The sequence below is a fragment of the Nesoenas mayeri genome (assembly GCF_963082525.1).
Source record: "Nesoenas mayeri genome assembly, chromosome: 13".
Taxonomy (NCBI): Eukaryota; Metazoa; Chordata; class Aves; order Columbiformes; family Columbidae; genus Nesoenas; species Nesoenas mayeri.
In genome coordinates, this window is record NC_137550.1 from 3,078,146 (window position 1) to 3,106,068 (window position 27,923).

General features: G+C 47.0%; 1 protein-coding gene across 2 annotated transcripts; it reads left to right on the forward strand.

Moving 5' to 3' along the window:
• Window positions 1-114: 114 nt before the first annotated feature.
• Window positions 115-27,917, forward strand: SEPTIN6 (septin 6; the record flags this gene model as incomplete). 2 transcript variants are annotated; one of them, XM_080352900.1, is made up of 11 exons in its annotated part: window positions 115-141; window positions 6,951-7,065; window positions 14,315-14,510; window positions 15,657-15,843; window positions 16,061-16,222; window positions 20,247-20,343; window positions 20,611-20,779; window positions 21,280-21,412; window positions 22,073-22,263; window positions 24,222-24,265; window positions 26,764-27,475. In XM_080352900.1, 10 exons carry the CDS (start codon window positions 115-117, stop codon window positions 24,223-24,225), a joined length of 1,281 nt encoding a protein of 426 aa, XP_080209026.1. The 2 variants fall into 2 exon arrangements, with proteins under 2 accessions (XP_080209026.1, XP_080209025.1); XM_080352899.1 differs by lacking the exons at window positions 24,222-24,265; window positions 26,764-27,475 and adding an exon at window positions 27,893-27,917.
• Window positions 27,918-27,923: the final 6 nt, after the last annotated feature.

The window sequence follows — 27,923 nt, forward strand, 5'->3', positions numbered from 1 at the left end:
GCGCGGGGCTGGGCGGGGCTGAGGGTGCGGTGGTTCCCCCCCGCACGGCGCCGCGGTGGGCGCGCCCGGAGCCGCCCGCGCGGCCGGGGAGGGCCCTGTGGCGGGCTCGCAGCGATGGCGGCGGCCGAGGTGGCGCGGCAGGTAGGAGCGGGAAAGGGTGCTGCCGCCGGCGGCTTCGTGCAGGCTGGGCATGGCCGGGCCGCGTCAGGGTGCGCCGCGTGGAGCGCGGGCTGCGGGGGCACCGGCCTGGGGGCTCCGGCGGGCTCTGGGGCTCGGCGCGGCGGCGGCCTCCGGGAGGGTCGGGGTTTGCGGGCCGCTGTGAGGGAGCCGGGGCTGCCTGAGGGCGGGGAGGTTTGGAGCCCTCCCCGCTGGCTGCGGGGCAGCAGCCCGGCGACCTTGGACCGCCCGCACTGGGGTGGATCCGGGGGTCCTGCCGTGTCAGTTCCTCCGTCCCAGGGCCCCGCCGTGGCCGCAGAGGGACCCGCAGCGCAGTCCGGGGCTGGCCGGACCGCCGTGCTGCGGAGGCCTCGTCCTGCACCCCTGCCCGGGGCTGGGGACCCCTCGCCAGCCAGGGTGCGGTACCGGGCAAGGTGCTCATTGCCATCCCTGTCTCTCCGGGGATGCCGTTCTGCTCCCACAGGAGCCGTCATCCCGTGCTCGTTCGTGCGTGGTACAGGGAGGGCCGTCGGTCCAGCACCGTGTGCGGAGGAGCCGCGGGAGCCCGCGCCGAGCGTCGGCACCGCAGCCCCGCCGCGGTGTGTCCCCAGGGGTGCCCCTGCGGTGCTGTCCCTGGGCACAGCTGCCGCCGGTGCCCGCCTGCCTTCCTGGCATGGCACACAGCTCTCCGTGCCTGCCGAGAATTATCCAGAAGAGGAGCAGTCACCTCTGCGTTTGTTAGAGGAGGCATCTGTAGCGTGTTTGCACGTGGAAGCATTTTGTCTGCGATTCGATGGGCTTCCAACTCTTGTGGCCATGCATTAGTACAGAAATGATACTTGAGATGAATGTTTGCCGTTTCATCTTCAAAGCAGTAGGTTTTAGCATGGACTCGATCTTGTTCAACGGGTAGATGTAGCCATTCCTTGCCAGTTTGTGATGTTATTTCCTCCTGGACATACCAATTGCCTTGTATGTGACTGCCAAGGTATGTAAAGTGACTCACTTGCTCCCCTGTCTTTTAAAGAAAATTGAGCATTAGGCTTGCCTAAGATAGCGTACAGGAGTTTGAGACATCTGCTAGTGGCCTGGAATGAATTATGATACGGCACAGCCTGTCTTTGGAGACAAAAAAAGGGAGAGGTAGCTATGAGACAGACGTGAAATTAGTGTGCTGCACATTGAAAATGTCTCTGTCCAGACAGACAGTTTCTCAGCCCAGCTCTTGGGCATCTGGTCATGACTGTGGTTCGTGGAGCCGTCAGCCATAACATCCTGGTGATGCAGAGGGCTGCTCTGTGTGTGCTGATGGCGTTGAACATTTGTGAGAGCTGGGGCTAGGCGTATGGGGGAACTGGCGTCACCACCCTGCCTCTGTCATAGAGAACCTTCATCTAAACTCACATTTCTTGTGGAGATGGTTGGTGAAACCCCCTCCTCCCTGAGTGGCCAGGATGGTCCTGTCACCACTGAGCTGAGATCCGTGTCCTGTCCTTGCCAGTGTGGGAGGTGCAGGATTTAAAAGCTGAGACCCACAGAGGATGTGTCGACCCTGCTCCCCCGGGTGGAGGACACATACAGACAGGCTTGCTGGGCGCTGTCTGACTCTCTGTAGTACAGGATTGAAAAATCATTAAGACTGCTCATATAAATACGTATTTTTTAATTGCTGGAGGAGGCTTCTCCTGGGAACATATCCAAACAGCACGATGTTTCTGCAGCCCATTGGCAGGGGCATAAAGAAAGTTAATCTTAAGAGCTGTCAGAATTTGAGATTTTGGAAGTGCTTGACCTTTTGTGAATGTTGAATGGCTGAATGATGCAATGTGTCTGAAGGGGGTGGTCAATGGTCAGGAGCTTTGATGAGACATTTCTTACTTTTTGTGTTGGCTAATTCAGGACAATTTCCCTCCCTATTTTCTGTTGTTTTTCTTTTATACCCATCCTCATAATTTGTTATCAGCTGAGTAAGGAAAAGAAATGCAAAGTCTTTACTTACTCTTTACATTCCTGCTTTGCATTTATCTCATGAAGGACATTTATTCTGTCTGCTGGATAATTCTCTCATTGCATAAGAGAACTACACCTTTGTGTAAGTGAGAAGCAATTGGCACAAGTTTTGGTTCAATTTGCTGTTTAATCAGAGCCAAAATGCAGTCTGGGGAAGTGGATGCTATAACACTGAGGTCATGAGAGGGGATCTGGTTTTGTTTTAGCTTAAAGATGATCTGAAAAACTGTGCTGTGGAAACCGGACTTGAGGTTCTGCCTTGCTTTGCAATTTGACATTTGACTTCATGTGCAAGAATTGTCTCAGGTATAGGGATTAACCCCCCCAGGTCTTGGCTTAATCGAGTGGCAGAGAGGCAGAGAAGTGGCCGCTGTGCACAGTGGCCATGGTGGTGGAGCTCTGTGAGTGTTGCTTGATTTGTTTTCATGGAGAGGTAGTGCTGTTGTGTTTGTTGCAGTTGTTTGGAAATCCTCTGAAGGTCTTGATGTTTGAAGTGATTCTCATCTGGAGAGAGGTGGTAAATTGTGTGGGAAGTACTGCATGTCAGCTGTCAGTGTCCTAAACAGAAGCACTCATTTCAGTTAGATGCAGAACAAGTACAGTACTGCAGTCTCTGGGAGCGTTTTCTTGTGCAGGCCTCATCTGGACACTGGGTCACTTGGGTTCAGAGCTGTAGCATTCTTTATTTGCTGTACTCTGCCTGAATATCACCAAGTGGAGGCTTTTCCTTTGGCGTGGTGTCCTTTTTCATTTTTCCTTTAGTCCAGGCCAGCAGAAATTGTCCCGAGTATGGATCATTGACATTTGCAATGAGCAGCACCATTGTGTGTCTCAGGGAGGATGCTCAGCTTTATCTCCACGAAGCAGCAGTGGCCGCTGGGGCTCTGAGGACGTCGGGAGCTGACAGCACCGTACCTACGTGTCATGTAAAGCAGATCAAGGCAAAGATGCACATCCAGCAAGATTTTCCCCTAATCGTATTTTCATCGCAAGAACTCTGAAGTGTTTCACACACCCGGAGCCTAAGTCTTGCCCGTTTTATGTAAACTAATATTTAATGTGCAGTGTTTTCAGACTTGGGGTAATTTATTATAACATCTTTTTATTTTCCATATATTTCTGATAGTTCTCTGTAAGAATTAGAGTAGGTTTCTGTGGCAGGGATAAACCCTAACAAAAGGTGTGTAAATGCTCCAAATACAGGTAAAAAATAAAATAACCTGTCCAAGTAGCTGCTCCTTACTTTTGCTCTGGCAGTGCAGCAAGAGAGTGTGTTGCTCTTCTTGTTCTTTTAGTCTTGTTTGGGGGAAACAAGGTTTGCTCTCTCCTGAGCAACTGCAGCCCATTCTACCCTAGGGAGGGTCACTCTGTGTATATGGGGAAAAATAAAAGGCATCTGGTATCTTGGTGTGGTGCCAGTGTTCTCACTGGCTTCCCAGAGATCCCGTGTTTGTCTTCCTTCCAGGAAGATGCAAACTTCAAAATAGAGTACGGGTGGCCTCTCACCCATCCAGTGCTCACTGATGCTCGTGGAAGAAGCCTTGACACAGTTCAGCCTTGCTTACCTTGTTGGTACCTCTTTGTACATGTTAAATTTGACCTGAAAGTTTATTTTTGAAGATAAATAATGGAAGATAGCTCTTGGAACGCTTTTTCAGCAAAAACCTTGTAAGTTAAACATATTCTCCTTCAGCTTTGAACAAGGTAATCCAAATCTACATTTAATGTACAGGCAGGATGACTAATTGTGTGTTCATATGTTGTTTATGATGATGCTGTTTATAAATAGCAGTGTTCTGGATACAGAGACACCACTTGGTGTGTGAAGACTGGTGACTTGCACTGTTTCTTGGTGGATCAGATAGAAAATGTTCCTTTTCTCTCAACAGATTTGGTAATTGCTGACAACTTTCTGATGTGTGTCAAAACCAGTCTGACCTTACATTATTTTTTTTTCCTTCCCCTTCCCACTGCATCTGATCCCTTAATGCCTTGGCCAAGCAGGCTTTGGATTTTTAGCCACAGTAGCACAGTATACCTCATGGCTGTGCACTTAACATGAAGGCTCAGCTGCTGTGACTGGAAATCAGATTTTGCAGTACTTGTTTCCTGGCCTGCAGCAGATGTGAAGCGTGGTTTAACAGCATTAGAAAACCACAGGTGACTAGAAAAAGGAGGCTACAGGAAATGACTTGCAGGCTGTATTCTGTGCGACAGTAAATGCCTCCTCTAAGCTGAGAGTGGCGTAACTTTTACCATTTATTTTGTTCCATCTCGATCGCACTTATATTTAGGGATGAGAAGATTTGTTCTTAATGAAAGCCTACATTTCTGCCTACGCTTCCTGGGGAGAGTAGTGTTCAAACTGTCTTCCAACAGTGCAGTTTTAAGGCTGAGTATTAAAAATACACTTGATATTTCTCATTCCCCAGGAGGAATCTGCCCGTGGTTCTCTCTCATGCCTTTGTGGACTCTGTCCACCCACCTATTTTTCACTGGGGCCACAGTGCTCTCGCTGCAGATCAGATGCTGCCGTGAGATACCCCAGTGCTGGGTCATTGTTTTGGTGAAAGCAGTTCAGGAGAGTTGAGGTGTGTTGTCACAAAATCCGCATGCCTGACGGTCTCCCTTTCTTCTCCTTCAGCTGTTTGTTTTTGAATTATCTGAGCTGCATCCTCATAAGGCGAAAACAGAATCTGCTGGGGATCTCGAGCAGTTCCCTGATGAACATGTCGTTTGGAGGCAAGGTGCTCAGGAATTAATAAAGCACCATATTTAGTGAACATCTTGGCAGGAAGAGTCAGACTAATACACAAAATATGGCTAAGGGGAAACATATTTACACATCACAGGGTGGTAAATATGGTTAATGGCTAAAGTGTATTTGGAGCCTCATATTTGGAGGAAAAAAAAAACCCAGAGCAGCAAAACAGTAACAAGGCAAGTAATCATAATCTGGTGGGCTACTGTAGTAAAGGCAGTCCCCGGGGATGTTTTCCTAGCCTAAAATACCAGTGCCATTAACAGAAGAGGGAAAACCAGTATGCCTGTCCCTATAAATGGGCTTTCAAGAATCATGAAAACATGATTCTGAAATAATAATTTAAAAATTACACTCTATAAACTATTGCCTTTTGGTTGTAGTATTTCTTGCAAACCAATGATGTTCCTGAAAGACCAGAGAGGAATTTTCTGTATTTGACACTAAAATACCTTGTTACGAAAAGCCTTTGTTCCAGAGAGGGAAATACTTTTCTCGGGGCTGCAGCAGGGGAAGTTTCCCGTGCATGCAAATACTCATGTTAGCACCGACTCTCCGTTCTGCATTATGCAGTTTCTGACGCTGAGCCTCTGCATGGTGTTTATTACTGTCTGCTGTGCAGGTTTACAACCCAAAGTGCCTTGGCATACATAGGCCTTTGTGCTATGGCCAGGTGAAAATTTTGGACCCCCATCCAGAAGCAAGCAGCCATGCTGAGTGCTCTCATGCTGGAGCTGGAGCTCAGCCCCTCTGCTCCCAGGGGCAGAGAGGGGAGGCCTGGTTGGGGTGACCGGGTCAACCTCTCATTGTTGGGTGGCTGACAGGAGCTGCCTGTGCCCTGCAGCAGGAAGCTGTGGGTACCTTTGCTACCTTCTGACAGGGATGTGTGGTTACAAGCAGCTCAGTTCTGGACACTTTTTCTCAGCTTTTTTTTCCTATTCAGTTCCGAGCTTTCAAATATAGGCTCTGAAGGTTCATAGCAACACTCAGAGCGGGAGAAGACCTGCTGCCTTGCGTGATCTGGCCGCTTGTCCATGTGAACACCTTCCTTGCAGCTTCCTTCAGTGATCCATGATTTTTTTGTGCTGCTGGCTGTTTTATAGAAACATGGAGTACCAGGTTGGGAGGGACCACAAGGATCCTGTGGTCCAACCAGTGTTGGAGAATCCACCACTTCCACGGGGTGGTTATTCCAATGGCTGACTGTTCTCATTGTGAAAAATTTCCCTCTTGTGTCCAATCAGAATCTCCCCAGGAGTAACTTGCACCTTTTCCAAATGACTTGTAGAAAGGGAATCTCCATCTTCTTTGTAGCCACCTGTTTATATATACTGGAACATGTGTGATGAGGTCTCCCCTAAGTCTTCAAAGATTCGGACCAACTCTTGTTTGCAGTCTGAGATTTCCGTCTTTGCAACAATATGGAAGATCTTGCTGTGTTCCATAGCTCAAAGGCTATATTCTCTGCTGTTTCTGTACTACAGCTCTTGAGCTCTGCAGAGGCAGTGTGGTTGGGTTGTTCATTTACTAGATGTAGGTACAGTTTTCCTAACTCTTTCCAGCAAGTTTCTCTAACTGCAGCTGTGAGTGTGAATTACATGTGAGATACAATTCACATTAAATGAATTATAATAGCGTTATAAGAGGAGGCATCATTAATACCTTCGTTTGCACAGAGGGTTCTTTTTTTCAATGTAAGGTGAGACTTCAGTACTGGTCTACATAATTTCTCAAGAAAAATGGTTTGCCTCCTCTTTATTTCAGCAGCTGTGTTTGAGTATGTGTTTTGCACAGTTTAATATTTTCCTGACAGGGCTACCTTCTAATGTGTGGCAACTGAGATGTTCTATTTGTGCCGTCTGGATTTGTTTTGGAGAAGAGAGAAGCGTGCTGACACAACTTACAGGATACCTGCAAATCTCTGCTCAGACTGTGCAGTTGATTCTACTTGGGCGGTCTTAAGGGTTTACACAGATAAGCGTATTTTGCTTGAAAATGACACAACTATTTCATTGTATTTCAGGGCGAAGGCTGTCGCACTGTCCCGCTTTCCGGACATGTAGGATTTGACAGTTTGCCTGACCAGCTGGTTAATAAGTCAGTTAATCATGGGTTCTGTTTCAACATCCTGTGTGTGGGTGAGTATTTCCATTTTGGGAAGTTTTCTTGCTGAAAAGGGCCTTCTCTGCAGCTGGATGTAGCTTGTAGGTGACAGTCAACAAGGTAGCTTTGGTTTAAATTTTCCCCACTGTTCCGTCTATTTTCAGTAACAAGATTTAGTGGTGCACTGGGAAATCCCTGCTGAGGTTATGTAGTATGGCTTTCTACCAAGCAGTGAACCATAGAAATAAAATGCATACAATCCCAGGCTTTTATTATGATCTTTATTTTCCTAGTATGTTTCAATTTCATGTTTTTAAAAGAAAATAGATACTCGTGCCAGAGAACTTTGTTCTGAGGTCTTGTTTGGTTAGGTATTGAATTATTATTATAATTCTTTTAACAAAACACCACTCATGCTCCTCTTAAATCACTAAAAGCTATTTTTTTTCTCCTCCCTTCTGTGCATACTTGAATTAAAATAGTGTCTGGCCAAGCCTTGGCTGGTCAGACGATTATCCAAGCTGCCATGTGGTATGGATCTCAGCTGGGGCCTGGCGCTGTAGCAGGAGTCAGTGTCTGTCCCTGCAGCGTCTGCCCGTCTCGCAGGTCTTCCCCAGGGTTAGGATCCCAAATGGTCCCTCTTCAGAGGCACTCCTGGGTAACAGAAGTTGTATCTTGTGTGGCTTTGGTACAGTAGTTTGGTAAGGGAGGTAAGGAAATGAATAAAAGAGAATTGATAATTGTCTGATAGCACAGTTGGTTTGGTTTACTGATGCCAGTGCCCTGCCTCTGGGAGCAGGAGGTTATTGTGTGGTCATGGCTGCTTGGAGTGAACCCTGTCTGCAAATGCTCCTAGCAGTGCCTGGTGTGACAGAGAGGAGAGCTGCAGCTGTGGGTCACCTCCTGGTGACTCGTCTTGGCTGGTGATCAGCTCTGCACCTGCACAGAGGTTGTCTGTCCCCTCCTCTGAGAGATCCACTCATGGTGCGGACCTGGTGTTTGCCCAGGACAGGGCTGAGTCTGAGACCGGAGGAGTAGAGCAAGAGGAGGGGAGCAGAGCCCTGTTAAATGAAGCTGAGAAGAAAACTTTCTTTGACAGCGGCATTCCTGTGAGATGATAAACCTTGCTGACAAGTGGAGGTCACTGTCAGGCTGAGTCACAGTACATGAATGTGATATGACCTAGTGAAACTCTTGTCCCAAAGACTGAAGTCTTAATGATTTCCTTTTGCATTTATGGAACTGCTGTGGTTTTTTTCTACAAGTTTTGGTACAGCAGTGGATTCCTCCTGTAGTTTTCTGTTCACTTTGATGTGTGGAGAGGAATTGAACACCTCTGCTTTCCTCTTTGCAGGAGAGAAACTGAATGCATTAATTGCTTGTTGATCTGAATAACAAGGACTTGCCAAGATCAATGCACATGAGTTATTAATGTCAGCCTTCTGTGAAGAGTCGTAACACAGACATGGACAATCTTGAAATAAGGAAACTTTTTAGAAAAAAATAATAAACTTCATTAGAAAAGAATTTGCAAATCTTGACTTGAGGGGGTCAGGCTCTAAAATGCCTTTTAAGAGTTGTCTTGTGATAACAAAGTGAAACTCTTAAACATCCTGGAGAAAGAAAACAAAAAGTCCTGAAGTCCATCTGTCATTTATTCTGATGGGTCTCACTTGTACAGAAGGACTTTTGGGTGGAAAATTGAAAGAACAGGGAGCAAATGAGGATTGGAGCCGAGAAAACAATAAGTGAACTGATCCCATAGGGCACAAAGCATGATAGAAAGGCACTTCATTGTCCCCCATTTTTCAGCTGTGGGTGGTGATATCTGTTGGAGGAAAAATCCAAAGACAGTTTTGCTCTGCGCCATACTGGATCTGAGCCACCGATTCCTGCAGCTCCAGGCAGAGGAGCCAAGGAAAGCTTCAGAAATTAGTCTCAGCATCACATCCAGAGTGGAGCAATTTTTAGCTCTTCTCATGCTGAAAGCTGTCTCCCCTTTGAGACTAGAGCCAAAGACAGAGTAAATGAGCAAACCTCTCATAACAAGTTAGGGGTTGCAGATGGTTTATCCAGTCTTTTACTCCTCAGCACAACCATTTTCTTCCTAAAGCTTTCCTGATAAAATGTTAATTGCTTCTTAGTTCAGTGCAAAGGCTAGAGAAGTATTTAATGGCTGAGGCCTTCTGTGCTGACTGTATTGCTCAGTGAGTTGTGGGAAAGAAAGAGGAAGAATAGGCTGACGTTTTTAAATGTAAATTTTCTCAGTTTTTGCCAGGATAGATTAGAATTGTATTAGACTAGTTTTCTATTATGCATTTCCCCCTTTCTCTCTCCTGGGCTTTGTTCTAAGCAGCCTATTCAGTGCAATGAGAAACAACTGTTTTGTGACTGAAATACCTTCTCTATTCCCAGGGTCTGTACCACAACTGCTTGAGGTCCCTCGCTGCAAATGAGTGTGTCCGTTGGCGTGTGGGAGCTCTCACCAGCTGGGGAAGGGAGGGATGTGCACAGGTTTCCGCATGCAGAGCTGCTGTCTGCTCTCCAGCATGCAGCTTTCTGTGGCGTGATCAACTGTGCAGCCTGGAAGTTGCCCAGTGGTTGTTTTTGTGGTCACTGATTCAACCAGCTGGGGACAGAACAGGGTTTCTCCAACCAAAGAGCCACTGATCTCAGCCCTCTCCTGCCCCCTCATCACTGGTCCCCGGGGGCAGACAGCGGTGGCTGGGAGCTGGGTAGCCCTCTGAGGAGCTTCAGCATCTTTTGTGAGCCCATGTTCCTTCTCCTGTGCCCACAGCTGAGCCTTTACCTTGCGATGGGTGAATCATACAGTGTCTCTGTATGCCTCTCAGATGAAAAGAACTATTTTTTCCTCTCTCTGGGTGAGATGGCCTTATCAGGCTGAGCTGCCTCAGGGCTTGTGTCAACAAACCTGCTACGTTGGATTAGCTCCCATTTCTTCACATGAAAGGGCTGTGCATGTATATACATTTTCTTTAAGATTGAATTATTTGACATCTGAAGCCACAGTTGCTAATCTTGTGAAGGACAGGTGTTGTGCTCTCATGAAAAGGCACTCTTGTGAAAGCTGCTCCATGCCTTTCAACAGGGAAATACTCCAAGGGCTCCTCTGTCCTCCCACAGAGTCGATTGAAGATTATAGGACTGGGGCCTCCTAAATCCTGAGTGATGTGGAAAAAGGGGCCAGTGAGCAGTTGTTTGTTGTTTCACTTAACATGTACTAGGGAAAATCAAATGAAATCACCAGGCACAAAAAGGAAGTACAGCCTTTGTGGTGGATAATTCAGCTTACTGCTGTGAGATGCTTAGGATGCCAAAATTTCTAGGGAAGGAAGAAGCCCAAAGATACCTGTTTTGGTTTGGGAAGCTGGGAGCTTCCCAAAGGAAGGAGCATTTGCTGTTGGCACAGCTGCTTCTGTTCCTCCACCTTGGCTGCTGCCCAGTGTCAGAGACAGGTATGGTAGCAATTCACCTCCACCTCACGCCTTGCTTCATCTCAGTCTCTCCCAGAATATCTGGTGTTGGTGTCACTTGCCTGCGTAGCGTGACGTGTTGTTTTGCAGTACCGATGGCAGGATCGCTCACTTCTTGCAGCACCGTTTCCGTGGAGCACTGAAGATGCTGCGTCTCTGTGCAGTCGGAGCAGGGAGCATCTCAGGAGACCGAGAGGAGCATCTCTAGCCTGATGGACTGTTGGGTGTTAAGGGTGGATGGTGCCTTCCAGGCACTGGTACGGAGTCGCTGCATGTCCAGAGCCTGACTGATGTGGTGTCTCTTGCCATTTTTTTCTCACGTCTCTGAAAATAATCAAATTTAACAGCAAAAACCCATCCCATGGATGGACACACACCACACCTTTTCAGTAGATGTCAGAGCTTTCTGGTGCAGAACTCTAACAGTAAAGGTCACCGTACCTGCTCTGTGCTCCCCACAGTGCTTCGTCAGCCCTGCTTTGGGAGAGCAAACCACTGCTGAGTTGCATAATCCCTAAGTACAGTTTTGGAGATCAAATCACATGTGTGCCTGTAAGCCTCACATCAGGAAATAATCTCCCTGCCAAGGACGCCTCTCACTCAGTTTACGTATACCGCTGCTTTTTCCATGGTTATTTTGCCTCCCTTAATCCCCATTCATCGTTTTTGCTTTTTGGAGAAGATTCTAGCGCTGTCAGCTGGAACGAGCACAGACTGCTTGTCCTTTTCATCAGGCCATCTGTTCCATCTGGACTTCTGTCCTTACAAGAAGCAGTTCGCACCATTTACGTCTTCCAGCCAGCAGAAAGTTGCCTCTGTGTCAGACAGAAACTCCCAGGAGATTCAAAAATCCTCCCTTCTGTTGTTTTGCCCTTCAGAGTAGCTTTGCTCCTCACCTCTGGTCATATTTAACACAGCGAAGCACTTTATTAACTTCTTCAGTTTTTCACTGTCTTACATCACTCCATGAGCATTAACGTGTTTCTTTTAGCTGAGACATTCCTCTCTTCTGTCCTCTTCCTTGTGCCATGTCGGGGGGGTTACGCAGTGCAGGAATGGGTGTATTTGCTGGCTGAATATAATTTTGAGTGTGCGGACTTCACGTTTGAGATGCCATGTTAGTGGCTGGTGTTGTAGGTGTTGGGTGGGCAGCTCCCACCTAGGGAAAAATGTCTTACCAGTTCAGATCTTCCCCTTCCTAAAGGAAAACATCAGTGTGTGACTTTGAAGTTGCCTTTGCTGGCCCTGTGTATCTGGTATGAGGTGGAATATAAAAGCATGTTCTGTTAAAAATTTCCCTGCATCTCTTATGCACTTCTCCTAGCCCCTCTGACAGTTACAGTCACTCTCCTGCTGGAAACAACACATTAGGTTGATTTAAAGTAGTTAATGATAAGCAGGTTCAGGATGTGTTTAAACAATGGTCTTGGCCTCACGTGAACACTTTTCGCCCTACAGAAGGAGGGAAGCAGAAACGACAGGCTGTTTACAGGGTGTTTGTCTGCCCGGAAGCCAGCGAGATTTACAAGCGACCTTGTGTATCCGCTGCAGAGAGCAGTTCCCTGCCCTGGTCCCCGCTGCTGCTCCCCTGTCACTCTGTCCTGCAGCCCTGGAGGCTCAGGATGTGGGTTGCTGGATGTGACCGTGCTCTGGGGCCCGCCGGGCTTTGGGATGAAGGGTGCGGGATGGCAGCACAGGTGGGGTTTGCAGGCTGGTGTGTGGGTGATGCTCCCGTACCCCAAGGCTGCCTTCCCAGCAGGCTGAGCCCCCTGTCCCAAGATGCCCTATCAGGGATCCTGGCATCCGCTGCTCTGTCCCACCCCTCCCTTGGCAGAGGCTCTGGAAACGCTGCAGCCTTCTCAGGCTGTTCGGATTTTTGTCTTTTTTTTTAAATGCTGCTGTTTTCCTGAAATCCCTGAGAAAGGCCTGGCGGTCATGCAGGCTGTCTGCTGTTAACTCTCAAAATCCCTGCCCAAAATGTGGCCATGGCTCTGGTGTGCTGTGCTTTGGGCACCTGTTCCCCATTTGGGGCAAATAGTACACCAAAAGCTCAGACTATGAGATTCAGAGTCAACAAATGGCTTGCTGTGATCAGCTATAAATCTTCTGGATGGTCCAGCTCATTCTTCCAGTCACAGAGATAACCTTGTGCTTTGCTGGGTCCCCCTCCCATCCTTGTGTCTGTGCACGCCGGTGGGTGCTGGTGTAGTTACGGCTGATGCATTAGCCTGCACAAGGGACTGCGGGAATGCCAGCTCCCGGTGCTGACTCCCTCTTCACCCCTTCAGACTGCAAACGGGATTTGTGTGAAGAGCAACTGGATTTGTGGCTGTTCTGACCGTAGCTGGCATCAGTCGGGGATGGAGTACAAGCTCTTGGCTGGCTCTGGGCAGCTCTGCAGCTCAAGGTGTACATTGACTTTCAAATGTTAATGAATTATGCTGCCTTCTGGAAAGATACTTGATATATGATCCTGGCAATCAGAGACCGCTTAGTTCCCAGAGCAGTGGATGTTTGCCCTCTCCTGTCTGTAATGTACTTCATCCTTGAGTGAGAGAAGTCCTTTCTGGGGCCAAGAGAGGGGAATTTGACTGCTTGCAGAGGTGAGGCTCGGAGATTTGGACAGGGGAGGATGGGGAGGAGCTTCTGGTTGAATTGAGCATTTCATGCAAGTTTGGATCTGTTGCAGACCTCTAAGCCTACAAAAATAAGAAGCTCTTTTCTTCTGAGCGAAGTAGGAAAATGATGAAGTTGTCTTGGTTGGGAACTGAGGGCTCGGGGAGGGAGGGGAAGGCTGCTCCAGCCAGACACCCACTCCCTGTGGTCCCCAGCAGGCTGGAGGAACAGCCTTCTCAGCGGGTGGGGTTCAGCTTGGAGTTTCCACAAAAGCCAAATGGGCAGCTCAGAAATTGCTGTTTCCACAAAACAAAACAGCCCTCGCAGGGCAGCAGCCCAGACTGCTTACAAGTTTAGCACGCAGTCAGATCCTTTCAGCTCAGAAAGCTGCTCCGTTGTCAGAGCACAGTGAGGGAGGCTGCCCTGCGGAATGCGTGCACAGAGGGCTTTGTTTTGTTCTTCCCGGGATGTATCTAAAACAAATTTAAGACTGGTCTCTGGGATTTGTCGCTTCCAGACAAGGAAATACTTCCCTTTTGATAGATGGAATCCAAATATCAGTTTAATGCTGCAGAACTTTCAGAAGCAGATTTTTTAGTATTGTGTAGCTTGTGTAGTCCCTAAGGTATGGAAACCAGATATTACAGAAAATGCCCCCTCCCAGTCTAGAAGGTGGATCCCCCAACTCAATCTGTTGTGGATATAAGAAACCAACTGCACGGCTTGCTGTAGGACTGGAACCAACTCTCAGTGTTTCTGCACAGAAGAAAACTATTTCAGTGGCCGCTTATTAGAGACCTATTGAACCCTAGCATCTTTTTTTGATATTGGAAATGAGCCTCATCCTCCCTCCCACTTTTTAATGAAAACAGCATCTTCTGAAGGGTAGTTGTGGGTTTATGCAGGATCTGAACAATGTTTTCTCCTTTGCATTTTCACCTCTCTTTTCATCTCTATTTTCTAACAATATTAATGGTCATTAGACTGTGAAATGTAATTTGCTCGGAATACAGACCTCCCATAGTACATGGCTTTCTGCTTGCCAGACGATCCCTTTGGAGCATGAGATCTGTTTTCATCTGCTACAATTTCACCCTTGTTAACGTCTGGAAGCTGAAAGGCCAAACCATATTAATATTCAACGGAACATTTCAACTTTCTTTTCATCCATTAGGGGAAACTGGCCTCGGTAAGTCTACCCTCATGGACACGCTTTTCAACACCAAGTTTGAAGGTGACCCAGCATCTCACTCACAGCCTGGGGTCCAGCTGAAATCCAGTACCTATGACCTGCAGGAGAGCAATGTCAACCTCAAACTGACCATTGTGAGCACAGTGGGCTTTGGGGATCAGATCAACAAAGAGGACAGGTGAGTGAAGGGGGAGAGAGGCTGTATCGTGACCTGGTTTGTTCATGCAGGGTCTCTTCCTGTGCCCTAGTTGGGCCAGACTCCACTGTAAAGTTCTCCTTCCCTCTTACGGGTTGTCCATGTCACCTCTTTGGGATGGGGCAAGTAGAAGAGAGGACAGAGGCTGTGGTGTGTCAGCACTGCTCAAGCTCTCAAAGCAGCTTTTCTCATGCTGTCAGAGTAATATCCGCCCTGCTGGCAGCATTCTGCCCAAATTCATCTGGTGGGGAGAGCGGAGAGCTTCAGGGCATCTGCACTTGCTTCCTGGTGCTGTGCTGACCACAAGCTGCCGACCAAACCACTAGTGTGGTCTGGTGACCGTTTGGCTTAGCAGCCACTTGTGGCAAGACTCTTGCATGTTGCCAAAGGAATCACGATAAACATGCAGCGAGGAGCTCTGGGGAGTATCTCTGGCAACTCATGTCCCAGTGTGGCTGGAGTGTGGTGCTTAAGGGCTTTACAATTCCACCAGAGTCCAAGGCCCATCTCCACAGAGACGTAGTATGTGGGATTTGCTTTGTTGTGGGTCTGTTAGATTTTTCTCTTTAGTTTTGTTTAAGATGCACTGATGTCCTTTACATTGTGAGTCTGACAGCGTCTGTGTTTCAGATGGCCTTGCAAGGGAGTGTCAGGGATTTCCTGCCCCAGAGCAGTGGGCAAAGGTGCTACTGAATGGAGATGTGTCTTCCAGCTGCAGGACTTGGGACTGCGAGAGCAGCGAGCTGTTCACTCCCTGGGTGCAAGAAGGGTTACATGCTGCTGCGAATGAGTCTGTGTTATCCTTCCTTTTAGAAGTCTCTCAGTCTCATATTTCAAAGTCTGAGAGCGCACTTTCCCTAGAGAGGATGGTGTGTCTCCTGTCCTCTGCTGAGTCTCTAGTACTGTGTTTTGTCAAACAGGCTGATAGAGTCTGATGTAGGACTGCATCTCCTTGTCAGCAGTGCAACTTTCAAATCTCATACAGATGGGGGGGAAGGGCAATTGAGGGAATTGGTCTTGGCAAGTGAAATCTAACAAGCAGTTAGTTTATTAAATGCAAGCAAAGGAGCACAGTTTACCTCTCTGACTGCAAAGTGTACAAGTTTGGTTTTTTTCCTTCCACCAAAGCTATAAGCCCATCGTCGAGTTCATTGATGCTCAGTTTGAAGCCTACTTGCAAGAAGAACTGAAGATAAAAAGGGCTTTGCACAACTACCATGACACCCGGATCCACGCTTGCTTGTACTTCATTGCTCCGACAGGCCACTCACTGAAATCCCTGGACTTGGTAACAATGAAGAAGCTTGACAGCAAGGTAGGTGTGTTTAACTCTTACTGTGCAGCTTTGCCACGTGCGTGGTGGAAAGGCTGCAGCTTTTTCAGGGTGCATCTGCCCACCTTGAATAGCCCTTATGCTAGTGTAGATGACTGTAGATTTATTGAGCACTTAAGTTTTTGTAAGGTATATTGCAGACTTGGAATAACTTCCTGGAGCAAAGCTGAGAACTTCTTACCACTCTCTTCCTTTCTAGGTGAACATCATTCCCATTATTGCCAAATCTGATGCCATTTCCAAGAGTGAGCTGACCAAATTTAAGATAAAAATCACAAGCGAACTGGTCAGTAATGGGGTCCAGATCTACCAGTTCCCAACAGACGATGAATCAGTGGCAGAGATAAATGGGACAATGAATGTAAGTGACTCGGCACTTCCTGCTCTCTCAGAACAGTACTATCACTGTAGGCACTGGTGGCCCATTTTGGGGTGCTTCTTAAATCCAGTTTCCCTTTTATTTTGTGTTTTAAAACCAGAAGATTTCACAGGGATCCAATCCTTGCAGTGTCATCCTGGGCTAGCAGAGCCTTGTGGTGGGCTACTGCTGCTCTGGTGGGCTTTTCTAGTCACAAAACAGACTGTTTTAACCCCTTCCCTCTCCTACTGCAGATCTGTTGAGGGGCTTGTAGAAAATGGGACAGATGGTGAGGCTTGGCTGTGCAGGGTGAGGATGGTGCTGGGTTATGAATTAATCAGATGGGTGTAACCTGTCTGGTGTGAGGGGCAGGCTGTCTACAGACACGCACCTCTCTGTTCCTCACTCTGTGTTTTTGCACCAAGCAGTTTTGCTCTCCTGGGCTGGTGTTTCCTGCAAAGCCCTGCCTCCGTGGGCATCTCCTCTTGCCCGTGGCTGTACTTGCACCAGAGCCCCTTCAGCTGGCTGACTCTGGAACTCCTGTGTGCACTGAGTTGCTGTTTTGTTATTGATCAAGTTATTTAGGTGGGTTCTTGGTTGGGTTTGGCCTTTTGGCTCTGGTGCTGTTGGCCAGAACAGATGGACATGGGGATAAAATGAGCCTGGTTAGAGCAGTGGCTTCCCTTGAGCTATATCCAAGTGCTGATGTGAAAAATGAAACACAAGGGTGGGACCAGAGGCCCATCCGGCCCAGTGGCCCTTCTCTTGCCTAAATATCTGCTTTTGGTCGCTTTTGGATTATATAAGAATACAGGGAACGTGTATGATGTTTCACTTCCCCCACATACTTCCCCAGCGTCTAACTCCGTTGAGCTCAAGGGTTTCTCTGGATTTCTGCCCCATGTGTCACCCCAGCAGTGAACTTCCAGGATCCTGTGACAGGGAGTTACACAGCTTATCCAGCAACATCTGAAAAACAGTACTCAACTTGGGTCAAACATGTCTCAAGGTGCCTGCAGGTGGTTGTTCTGGCTCTGGTGTTCCCAGTATCGTGGGTGCCTCGTCTGTGGCTCCCTGAAGATGGAGCAAGGTGTCCCTTGGACCCTCTGTCAGCACATCCTGACCATAGTCTCATTTTCCAGAAGGCTTTTTACAGGAAAGCAAGTAGGGGAAGTTGCTTAACTGCTGTTAATGAAGCATAGGTCTTGCTGATGTGTTTTCGTGTCATCTCTCAATCTAACATTAATGGTTGTAGGGAGGCCTGAAAGAAACACGAAGTTTATCCTAATGCAGGACCTGTCAGTGGTGGTTTCCTGGTCAGAGTAGTTTTGTGACGGGATCTTTCTCAGTGCTTAGTGCTGCCACTGTGCAGAAATACAGTGGAAACGAACGTGCAACATCATCCTCAAGGAACCAGAGGTGTGATGACAAAGGGAGGAGTCCTCTCCCCTTGGTCGTTCTGAGGGCAGAGGTAAACCTCTGCTCATCTGTGAGCCATTTACATGTCTTCTGGCAGGGAATTGCTGTCTCAGGTCGTAGACATTTCTGGGTTGTGTCAGCCGCTGCACAGAGAGATTAGCTCTTTAAATTCTCCGTTAAACTGATACAAGTCATAATTACCAAGTTTATGAGGGCTAAGCAGGCCAGAATCTGCATCTGATCAAGGCAGTTTTGCAGACCTGGAAAACTTGTATACAACTTCTGATTTTATGAGCAGCAAATCTGCTTATGCTTCAGGTCAGGAGATGAGCTTGTGGAGGGATTGAGACAGTGAAAGAGCCAGGATGGGTTAAGTTTGTGACTTAAATTTGTTAATTTTGGTCATGTTTACGATTGAGGAATGGGAAACTTTGATTTAAATCAGTTGCCTTAACCTTTCTGTTTGTACTTCTCTGCAGAAAACTTCATTGTCTTTGTCTGTTACAGATCAACGTCTTTGAAAGGTTGTAAATGCAGTCTTCATGCTTAAGTAGTGCCTCTTGCTGACCAGCAACTTCTCTGGATCAGTTTTGTTTGTTTGTTTTTAATTACAGAAAAAAAATGAGACTGGTCTTTTGATTACTTATGTTTCGCTTATAACCTGCATTACTTGTATTTTGCATGAAAAGTAAAATTGGGCTTTAAAAAATGCAAACTCACTTTCGTATGCATTTTACTTTATTGTAGCCACTTGTGCTGGATTGATTAGAACTTTTTTTTCCCAAGGTATTTTGCATTCCAAATTGATTTACTAAACAGGGAAAATATTGCTTGATCTGGCAGGAGTTGATTAACTGAAGGATTTAAAATCTGGGCCATGATGATCAGGAAAAAAAAAAGTATTTAACCATGAACAAAGGCATCAAGGGAAGTATTTAGAAAATAATCAGATTAAACAAATCTTCAGAACAAGATGCCTCATTTTTCTTGAAACTGATTTGGTTGTCTTGAGAATCCCACCAGGCTTATATTTACAAGTTCAGAGAAAACACTGTCCAAAATTCTTTAGGTCTCTTCCCACCTGGATTTTGTTCTTAAATAAGAAAAACAAGCTCTCGCATTCTTTCAACTCCCTATTGGCTTTTCCATTTTGAATGATTTAGTCTAATTACTGAAGAAAATATTCTCCCCGCACCTGCTAGTTAAATGAAACCACAAGCAGCTATATGAGCTGTCCCACCTGGCGGGAGGTGGAATTTCCTTGCTGGTGGAAGAAGGAAATCCCCAGCACTTTCTCCCTGGCAAAGACAGCAGCCGAGGGTTGGTACCAGTGGAGGAGGTGACTCTGCTGGTGACGGTAACCTGGCCCATGGGTGGCTGAGGTTCAGGCTGTGCCTGTGTGGCCATAGCGCGGTATTTCTTTCACTATCTGAGGTTTGGGGAGTTTGCTTGGCTGCCTGAGTTTGGGGAATGAGAGGAACGTGAGGTGAGGCTTTCTGAGCCTAGAGAGGTGCCAGGAGCGTTTCTGTTCCAACTCTGCTGAGCTTGTGCTGGGTGCATCTCTTAGTTTCTCTGCAGAAGGCAAAAACTATCTTCGTTAGTAAGAAGTGACTGGTTTATATTTTGGAGTTTTTGAAAAGCAAATTCCTCTTGTTCTTAGTTTGTCTTTGGGAACTTGTAACGCCCACACTCTGTGGAGTGTGTATCTTGGATTGAAGAGTGTAAAAGGCAGAGCTGAGGTAGCAGCACAGCTCTGTTCTGCTGTCCCCAGGACCGCTCCTCATGGGTGTGATCCCTGGATTTGGCCTCCCTTGTCAGCCACTGAGCAGTAGCTGCGTGTAGTATCAACACCATGAGGATTTTTATAAAGCCATTGGCACTCCTTTGGGTTTCTTAGGAGCAGTTTTGATAAAGGAGCGCTGCGGGATTTGGGAGAAAGGGTGCTGAGGATGACCCCCAGTGCAGTGCAGGAAGCGTGTGGGGTGTTAGTGCGGGGCAGGCTCGGCACAGCCGCAGATCAGCCTGGGGCAGAGCTCAGGGCACGCTGACCCAGTGCAGGGGCGATTTCAGCCCTTCTTTACCAGGGCCGAAGCAAGCGGGGAGGAAAACGCTGTTACTCTGGGGTGAAGGAGGGACTTCGATCTCATGATCCGGTAGAGCGACTTGTCTTGTGCTCCAGTGTGAGCTGAGGGAGTGGTTGGGGGGATCAAATCAAGAAGGCTCCAAGACCTCTTCTGTTGCTTCTGTGCTTGTGCAGATGCTCTCCTCAGCCACGGCAATCCCCGGGACAGCACCGCAGTCAGAGCCGCGCAGCACGTTGTTTGAGCTGTCGTTCTGGTGCCAGTCTTGCACTGGCTCATCTCACCTGGGACCCTGTGGCTGGAAGGATCAGCCAGGTAGAGGATATAGAGTGGTAGCACTAACAAGGTTTCCAAAAAGGACCCTTCCTTCTCCCCCCTTGTCTTGGGCTAGTGGCCAGTGACTAGGTTCCCCGTGATTAGCGTGTGCATCATGACTGTCTTGCTCAGTGGCTGTGCTAATCCCTATGTGCTGGCAAATCAGACAGAGTTGAGAGGGACTAACCTGAGTATCGTTAAATGTGTTCCAGGCCCACTTGCCATTTGCAGTGATCGGGAGCACGGAGGAGCTGAAAATAGGAAACAAAATGCTGAAAGCTCGTCAGTACCCCTGGGGCACAGTGCAGGGTGAGTTGAGCCCTGGGATTTTCATGGCATGAATGGTGACACTTCTGTCAGGAGGCAGTGGGCTCTCATAAGAGGACCAAGTGCCTGCTGGAATTTTAATATCTCACTGGGAATTATCCTTTGTTAAATCCTTGTGTAAGGCCTATAGCAACAGTTTTCTCTGCTTGGAAGGGCTGTTAAACCTCTTGCAGGAGTAGACAGGTGGAGGATGTGGGAAGAAACCTTTGCTTCTGCCCCCATCTTACTCCTTATCATGTCATCTTAAAGTGGAGAATGAAGCTCACTGCGACTTTGTGAAGCTGCGGGAGATGCTGATTCGCGTGAACATGGAAGACCTTCGCGAACAGACCCACACACGCCACTATGAGCTGTACCGGCGATGTAAGCTGGAAGAGATGGGTTTCAAGGACACTGATCCAGACAGCAAACCCTTCAGGTAGAATCCTTGGAGGAGACAGGAAAGCTCGAGAGAGGCTTTGTTAGATGTGCTGTGTGTGTGTATGTGTGTGCCCTTGAGAGAGCACGTCAGGAACCAATGCAGCGAGAAAACCTGCCAGGTCAGATAAATCCAGACTTCAGCAAAGGTGCTGGCTGAGTGAGAGGAGGTGAAAACGCAGACAGTGTGTGCAGGATTGACTGTGAAAATGCAAGTATAGGAGTAGAAAGGTCTGTGTTGTAGAGGTACTGCAGTGTCCCTCTGAACTAGTGTTTGTTGCTAGCTGGTCTCTGAATTGCCCAACATTCAGCGTACAGAAAAGTACAATAGCTTGCAGACCCCAGAAGCAGTTGGATAAAGAAGACCTTGGGCACATATGGGTGGGTGAGTAGCAAATGTGCTGTGGGCAAGCAATATTCTTGGTGAGGGCCTGATTTCAGAGGCTCAGAGGAAGCAGGGTTTGTCTCAAGCCATATCACTGGACTTTCCTGTATTTTCAGCTTGCAAGAAACTTATGAAGCCAAAAGAAATGAGTTTCTGGGAGAACTGCAGAAAAAGGAAGAGGCAATGAGACAAATGTTTGTCCAGAGGGTCAAGGAAAAAGAAGCGGAGCTGAAGGAGGCTGAAAAAGAGGTGAAGGATGCAGTACTTGTCTCTTCATGATTGTGAATGATAGATCCACTCCCAAGCAGGTAGCTGCTGCCAAAGCACTTTCTGCAGAGTGTGGTTTAGGACTTTCTTATTGACAAGTTGAAAATTTAACTTAGGGTCATGGGGATGTGAGGGTGTGCATCCTGTAGGACAAAACTAGATCATGGTGCTTGTCGTGTACAACTCACTGCACCATGGAACTGCCGTAGTGTTGATTCTGATGGAGAATTGCAGTGTGGCAAAATTCAAGCCCTGCTACAGTCTTGTTATATAAAAAATACACCCATACAACTTATTATCATTATGAAAAAAACATTAATTTACTGACCTTTAAAGAGGAATAAGGCAGAGGCCCCTAGAGATGGATTAACGTTATTTTGTGATTATACTCTCCCAATCCTCTGTTGTTAGTCTGTGCAATGGTGCGTCACTAGAACACTGCTGCGTTTGTAAGCTGTTGTGGAGGGAGACTGTTCCCTGCCCTTTGTCTACGCAGTGTCAGCTCAGGCGGCTAGAAATGACGTAGGGAGCAATGGAGACTTGAAGGCTCAGGTCTCAGGGGATCCTTCCATCTTCCTCTTTTCCTGTGAACAGAATATCTGGTAGTGCTGGGTCCGGCTCACCTCTCTCCTTTCTCTCTAGCTGCATGAAAAGTTTGATCGCTTGAAGAAGTTACATCAGGATGAAAAAAAGAAGCTAGAGGATAAGAAGAAGTCTCTGGATGATGAAGTAAATGCGTTTAAACAAAGGAAGACAGCAGCTGAATTGCTCCAATCTCAGGCTCAGCAGGCTGGAGGATCGCAAACTCTTAAAAGAGATAAGGAAAGAAAAAAGTAAGTTGCTAACCCAGTGGTATTTGCCTTTTGGTAATGGTTCTCCTTTACTATTTTTCTGGGTGTTCTCTCTTTCCCAACCCAGCCAGTCCTTAATCAGCAGAAGGTTTGCAGCCAGATTTAATCCCTGGTAAGGCTGAGCAGTTGCCGGAAGCATTTTACCTTTAGCTGTCATCCTTCATTGCTTGCTGACAGTGCAAGAGAGGATGAACTTCTTGTTATTCCATGAGATGCCCTGCTCCTCCCTTGGTCTGTCAGTGCTTGTAATAAAGTAGAACAGTATTGGCTGCCAAGGCTCACATGTGGGTAGCAGGGATGTCCCCCTACCCCCAGAGAGGGGCGTGTCCTTTCTCAGGGTCTTAGTTGTTTAGGTTGTATAAAAGCTTAAAATGTGGGAGTTATTCAGGGAGACTAATAGTCTTGAGTTCTGGAATCTGCAAAATGTATGGCTGGAAAATTACAGGACAGGTCATAGCTCTTTGTTAGTGCTAGTATTCTTCTCCAGCCCTAACTCAGCTTTTTGCTGCCCACAGAAACAGGGAGAGATACTGCATGGCTTTAGTGGGAGTTCCCTGTGACAGGATCCAGGCCCTCATCAGCGTCCTGTGATCTGGGCAGTGATCTGCAGTGCCCCTGCCAGGCTCCTAATGCTCTGCAGCTGCTCAGGAGCAACCAGCCGTACAGCTAAACCAGTCCTGGTTCACCTAGCAAGCAGCAGCTCCTTTTCTTCTCGTAGGGGTACGTTTCCCAAAATGGAGTGCTGTGCCACCTGAGCTTGTGTACAAAGAGCAGTGCACAGATAAACAAGGGTCTGGTTTCTGCACCACTGCTACAGTCCCCTCTCTGCACATCCCCGGGGGAAGTCCATAGTAAATCTTGCCTGCGCTACACAGTCTTAAGTACATGGAGAAGTGCCATTAATATGAACAATATGGCACGTGCCCAAAGAGCTGTCGGGACTGTTTGTCAGAGAAAATAGCCCTTGACTGTTAAGGCTGGAATCAAATGAGACAGGAGAGGAAAAACCTAATATCCAGAACGGAATCCTGGTTTAGTCTTTTTAGTTTTGAGCTGGAGTTGCTTCAATGTCAGTATTCTTTTGCGATGAGCAATTAGCGCTCCTGCCCTTTTCTCACTTGTCCGTTCCTTTTTCCACTGTGTATTTTGATTTGCTCTTTTGAATTACCTCCAGGGGGTTTTAATGTCTTCTCATACTGAGGAGCCTGAGACTGACTGGGGAGAGACTTCTCTCCCCAGCCTGGACTGTGTGAGGAATACACAGAGTTCTTTCATGCTTAGAGCCCTCAGACATCTGCACTCTGTGGACTGCAGACTTCACCCCTGAGATCAGTTAGGGTCAGGAATGCAAAAAAGGGAGACAACGTGCCCTGTAGTTTGAGGAATTAGTCACCGTGGCCCAGGCCATGCTCTTGTTTCTAGAAACAGTTTTGATCTCAGGAGAGCTCTATGACACTAAGCACATAGATATGGAAAAACATTAGTACCGTCCTTGTCAGTTAAGGACACAGAAACACACAGAAAACTCCACAGAAGAGATAGGTCAGCACTTGAGAAGGGCTTGGGAAGGTATTAGGGGCCTCTGTCTCCTCCAGGAAAATAGCTATGTTAAAATGGTGCTGTCTTCTTTACTCTGTCACTTCTCCAGTTGTTCATAATTCATTTAAATCGTAAATATCTATATCTCTAACAATCCATGAATTTCACAAGCTGTAGCTTAATTCTGTGTTGTTTACTAGTGGCTGGCAGTTCACTAGCCTTTTTCTTTCACAGATGACTCTCTTAAACCCAAGCTCTGTAATTTGCACTAATCGTTACTTCATTTTTTTTGTTTGGTTGTTTTTGGTTTGTTTTGTTTAGTTTTTTTGTTTGGTTGTTTTGTTTTTTGTTACATCATTATCATCACCATTATTAGCTCTTACATGTATGCTGTTTTACAGTTAGCTGCTGTTTGGCTGCATGGTGCATGAGGCTCATTGTCCTGGTAAGCGTCATTAACTAATGTAGAGCTCACAGTGGGATCAGTTACAGTTCCTAAAAAAGCAGATCCCGTGCAAGTCCAGAAGCCTATAAGTATTATCTCTGTCTTCCGCTGCTTTCACCCTTACTATACATGCTCAACCAGTCTCTCTCTACATATGCAGTTGTAGAAAAAAGATGTAATGAAGTTTGTATTTGGTTCTGCAAAGTAAAATGTAGAGTGAATCAATATTAGGACATGAAATCTAGAAAAAAAGGATTAGGTCCTCTTCCTTTTAAACCTTCTCAGCACTTTGTTGGCTCCATTTTCTTTATTTAATTTCCTTTAGAAAAAAATTGTAATCTTTAATCATGTAGGTCATGTTGATACTATGGCAACAATTGCTATGGAGATGTGGTGCTGATGGTAGAACCCAGCTAGCCACGAAAATGTCTTTTCCCTTTCTCCTCCTTCTCTCCCACCCCTCCACGTTGTAGTGTTAACTTGTGGTTACAGCGCAGGTGAAGGTAGATGCCAAACTAGCTTCTATCCCCCGCTTCACATACTAACAGATGGTAAAATCTGCCAAACCTAGAGCTTTCCTGTGTCCCAAAGTACCAGAGAATCACCAGACTGTGTGCGCATGAGTGTGTGTGTGTGTATGTATATACAAGGGGGTGTTAAACAAACTACTGCCGGGTAACCAAACCAGTATTCACCTGCTGACCGATAGTAGCTGGTTGTCCAAAACCCCAAGAGATGAGAGGCTGAGCGTTTAGCAGATAATGAAGGCTCTGAAAATAGACCAGGAGACTTTGACATTTTAACGTCAAGTGGGTTGCCCATGATTTGGATGTTCAGTTGTGGCAGACAGACACCGACCCACACTGCTAGGAGCCATGCCCAGTGTGCCGCAGCTAAGGTAAGGCTGGTGGTCATCGAGGGCTGCATTCAAGACGTGTCCAGAAAGCCTGCCAGCGCTCTTTGTCCCTGAACAAGGCCAGCATCTGAGTTTAAGGAGTCTGGCCAAGGCGTGGAGAGTTCCCAGTGGAGCAGAGCCCTGTCAGCAGTGTTGTGCCGTGAGTCAGCTCTGCTCCAGGCTCTGTCCAGAGCGTCTCTGCCTCCCCGTGAGCAGGGATGTAAGGTGGCCGTGTAGTCATGGGCAGGCTTAGGGACCAGATAATGTTGCCTGAAAGGGTTAACAAACCTGGCCATAAGCAGATATCTGCAGTACAAAACGCCAGCACCTATTGTAAAGTGAAGGCTCATTTAAACAAAGATGTGTAAGAAATGCACCTGCCTGGCAGGAGAGCAGCGTCCTCGTTAGGGTTATTAGTTAAACTGCTAATGACAGTGGTCTAGTTATAGCTAGGTTGAGCGTGTTTAATTGAGCCTTTTAAATCTGCTGTTGGTTCTCTGGTGAGAGGAAGAAGAAAGCTCCCACAGGAATGTCTTGCTTCTTGACAGAGCAGCAATACTTATTATCCAAGGCAAGGGTGACAGCACCCCAGGCTGAGGTGCGCAGGTCTCTTGGAGAAGGGACCTGTTGGAACAGCAGCACTGAGCTATAAAACACCCTAAAAACTCAGCCTTAAGTCCACCCTTCCCTGCAGACACAGCTAGGATTTACATTCTCTCCAGGATACAGTCCAAACTAACTTAAGGTCTGCCCTTAAATAGGGAAAAGCTGATTCCAGGATTCCTTCCGTATTAGCTCCACCAAGGGAAATGGAAAAGCAAGTAAACATAACACTGTTAGTGAGAGGCATTTGAATTTAATTTCAAGGGGATGTTCCACTTAACAGAAGAGCTTCAGAAGGGTCTTGCACTGACTCGAACCGGAGCTTGTGGTCATCTTGAGCAGTCCGGTTGAATTAATGTCTCTGCTGCCAATGGTAACCGTAAAACAATGGAAAGAACAATTCTCTACTTACCATGCTCTGCCTGTGGAAAAATAGGCTCGAAGAATAACAGTGTTCATTCTGGTGCTGCGTACGAAGGCACAGCTAAAGTGCAGTTAAAGTGAACATTACTGATTTTTGTTGGTTTTGGATTGCTTTTGTCAGTCCTCATAACTGTGCACTGTTGTGTGCTGGGCTTTGAATCAAATGATGTTCTTTGTTCCTGCTATACAAATGTAGACAGTGCCTTTTTCAATGGGCATTTGTCCTTGCTAAATTAAATATGTATATACGGTACTTTTCCAGAATTCAGAAAAACACTCTCCATATTGATCCATAAAGTATTGCAGGGCTGCACTGTTTTGCGAGGATACAAACAAGTCACAGTTGATGAGTCCAGTGGCTTGAAAAACTGTGAAAGGATTGTTTTAGAAAAGAAATTTGGTTCATCCCACTGCTGAGTGTGTGTGTCGGCATAAAGCATGTTTTGTAATCAAATTAAACCTTATTAACACGTAGCAACATTTATTTTGTGTGTGTGTTAGGAAACATTTATATTTTTATTTGGTTTTTGTCATTAATCCATAAAACCATTAATCTGCCTTTTTCTTTCATTTTCAGTTCGGGTTTCCTGTAGAACCTTTCCCTTCACACCAGAAGCAAATGCCCCCACGTTCGGTTAACACGCAGCTATGCCACTGTGCCTGTTTGCTCACCTTTCCTCATTGCTCCCTTCTTGCATTCACTGTTTTGTTTTAAGCAAGAGTTCACACCCTTGGCTGTTCTGGGTTATGGTTTTTCTTGTGAATAATCCAGCAAAAGCTTCCGTGGAACTGGCAGGAGATGCTCATTGCCGATCCCTCTCCTGCTTTGGGCAGTCGCAGGCTGCCGAGCGCTCGTAGGGTCAGTGTCCCGCTTCTCGGTTGCTCGACGTTTTGCCTCTCCCACCGTTTTGTGCGAGGGCTGCGTGGTCGGGAAGCGCGGCTGCCCGGTGCCGGGGGTTCAGCCCCTCGCTGGACCGCTCTGAACGCAGCCTGATGCTGCCGTGGAGTGGGATGTGCTGTCTGAAGAGATTGGCTGCCCTCTCCCCTTTTTAATTTGCTGTATCTAACCCCTCATTACCCCGCTTAATAATTTTTAAAGGATTTTTTGCAAAACTTGCCATCCTCACAGGCGCGGACCTGAGTCCAAACCTTTAGTCCTCAGGCTTGAGGGATTCTCAAACTTGGATCCAGGGTTTGCAACCAAGTGTTCTCTGGATGCCGCAGGGGTCAGGAAGGATCTGGTGCCTTGTCTCCCCCTCGGTGTGCTGGCCTGGATGCGCATCCCGGATCCGGTCTCAGGGAAGGCTGGTCACCTTGCTGTACATATGTTTGTGAAGAAAGACGATGATATTTCTTCGACTTTCTTCTCAGTGATTCCAACAATTTCTGGTTTAAATGCAAAAAGTATTACCTTTACATTTTTTTTACTTGGCATCTGTTTACAGGTGTACGGATGCTGGCAAGTTGCTTTTCATATGTTCTATCCAGCAAAAACCTTGTTTTACTGCAGGAATTGCACTAAAAAGGAGGGTGTTTTGCTCACTGAGGCCAGGAGTTCACTCTGGCCAAGCGTAACTGTGGTTTGCCTGCAGGTGTTTGTGTATTTCTGGATGAGTTTTGTTTTTAAATAAAGACTTCATCAGACAGTGAATGCTGGTTAACATTTACTTCTTTTGTTTTTTGTTTTCTTTGCCCTTCTTTTACAGTAACCCATGGCTCTGTACTGAGTAATTATCC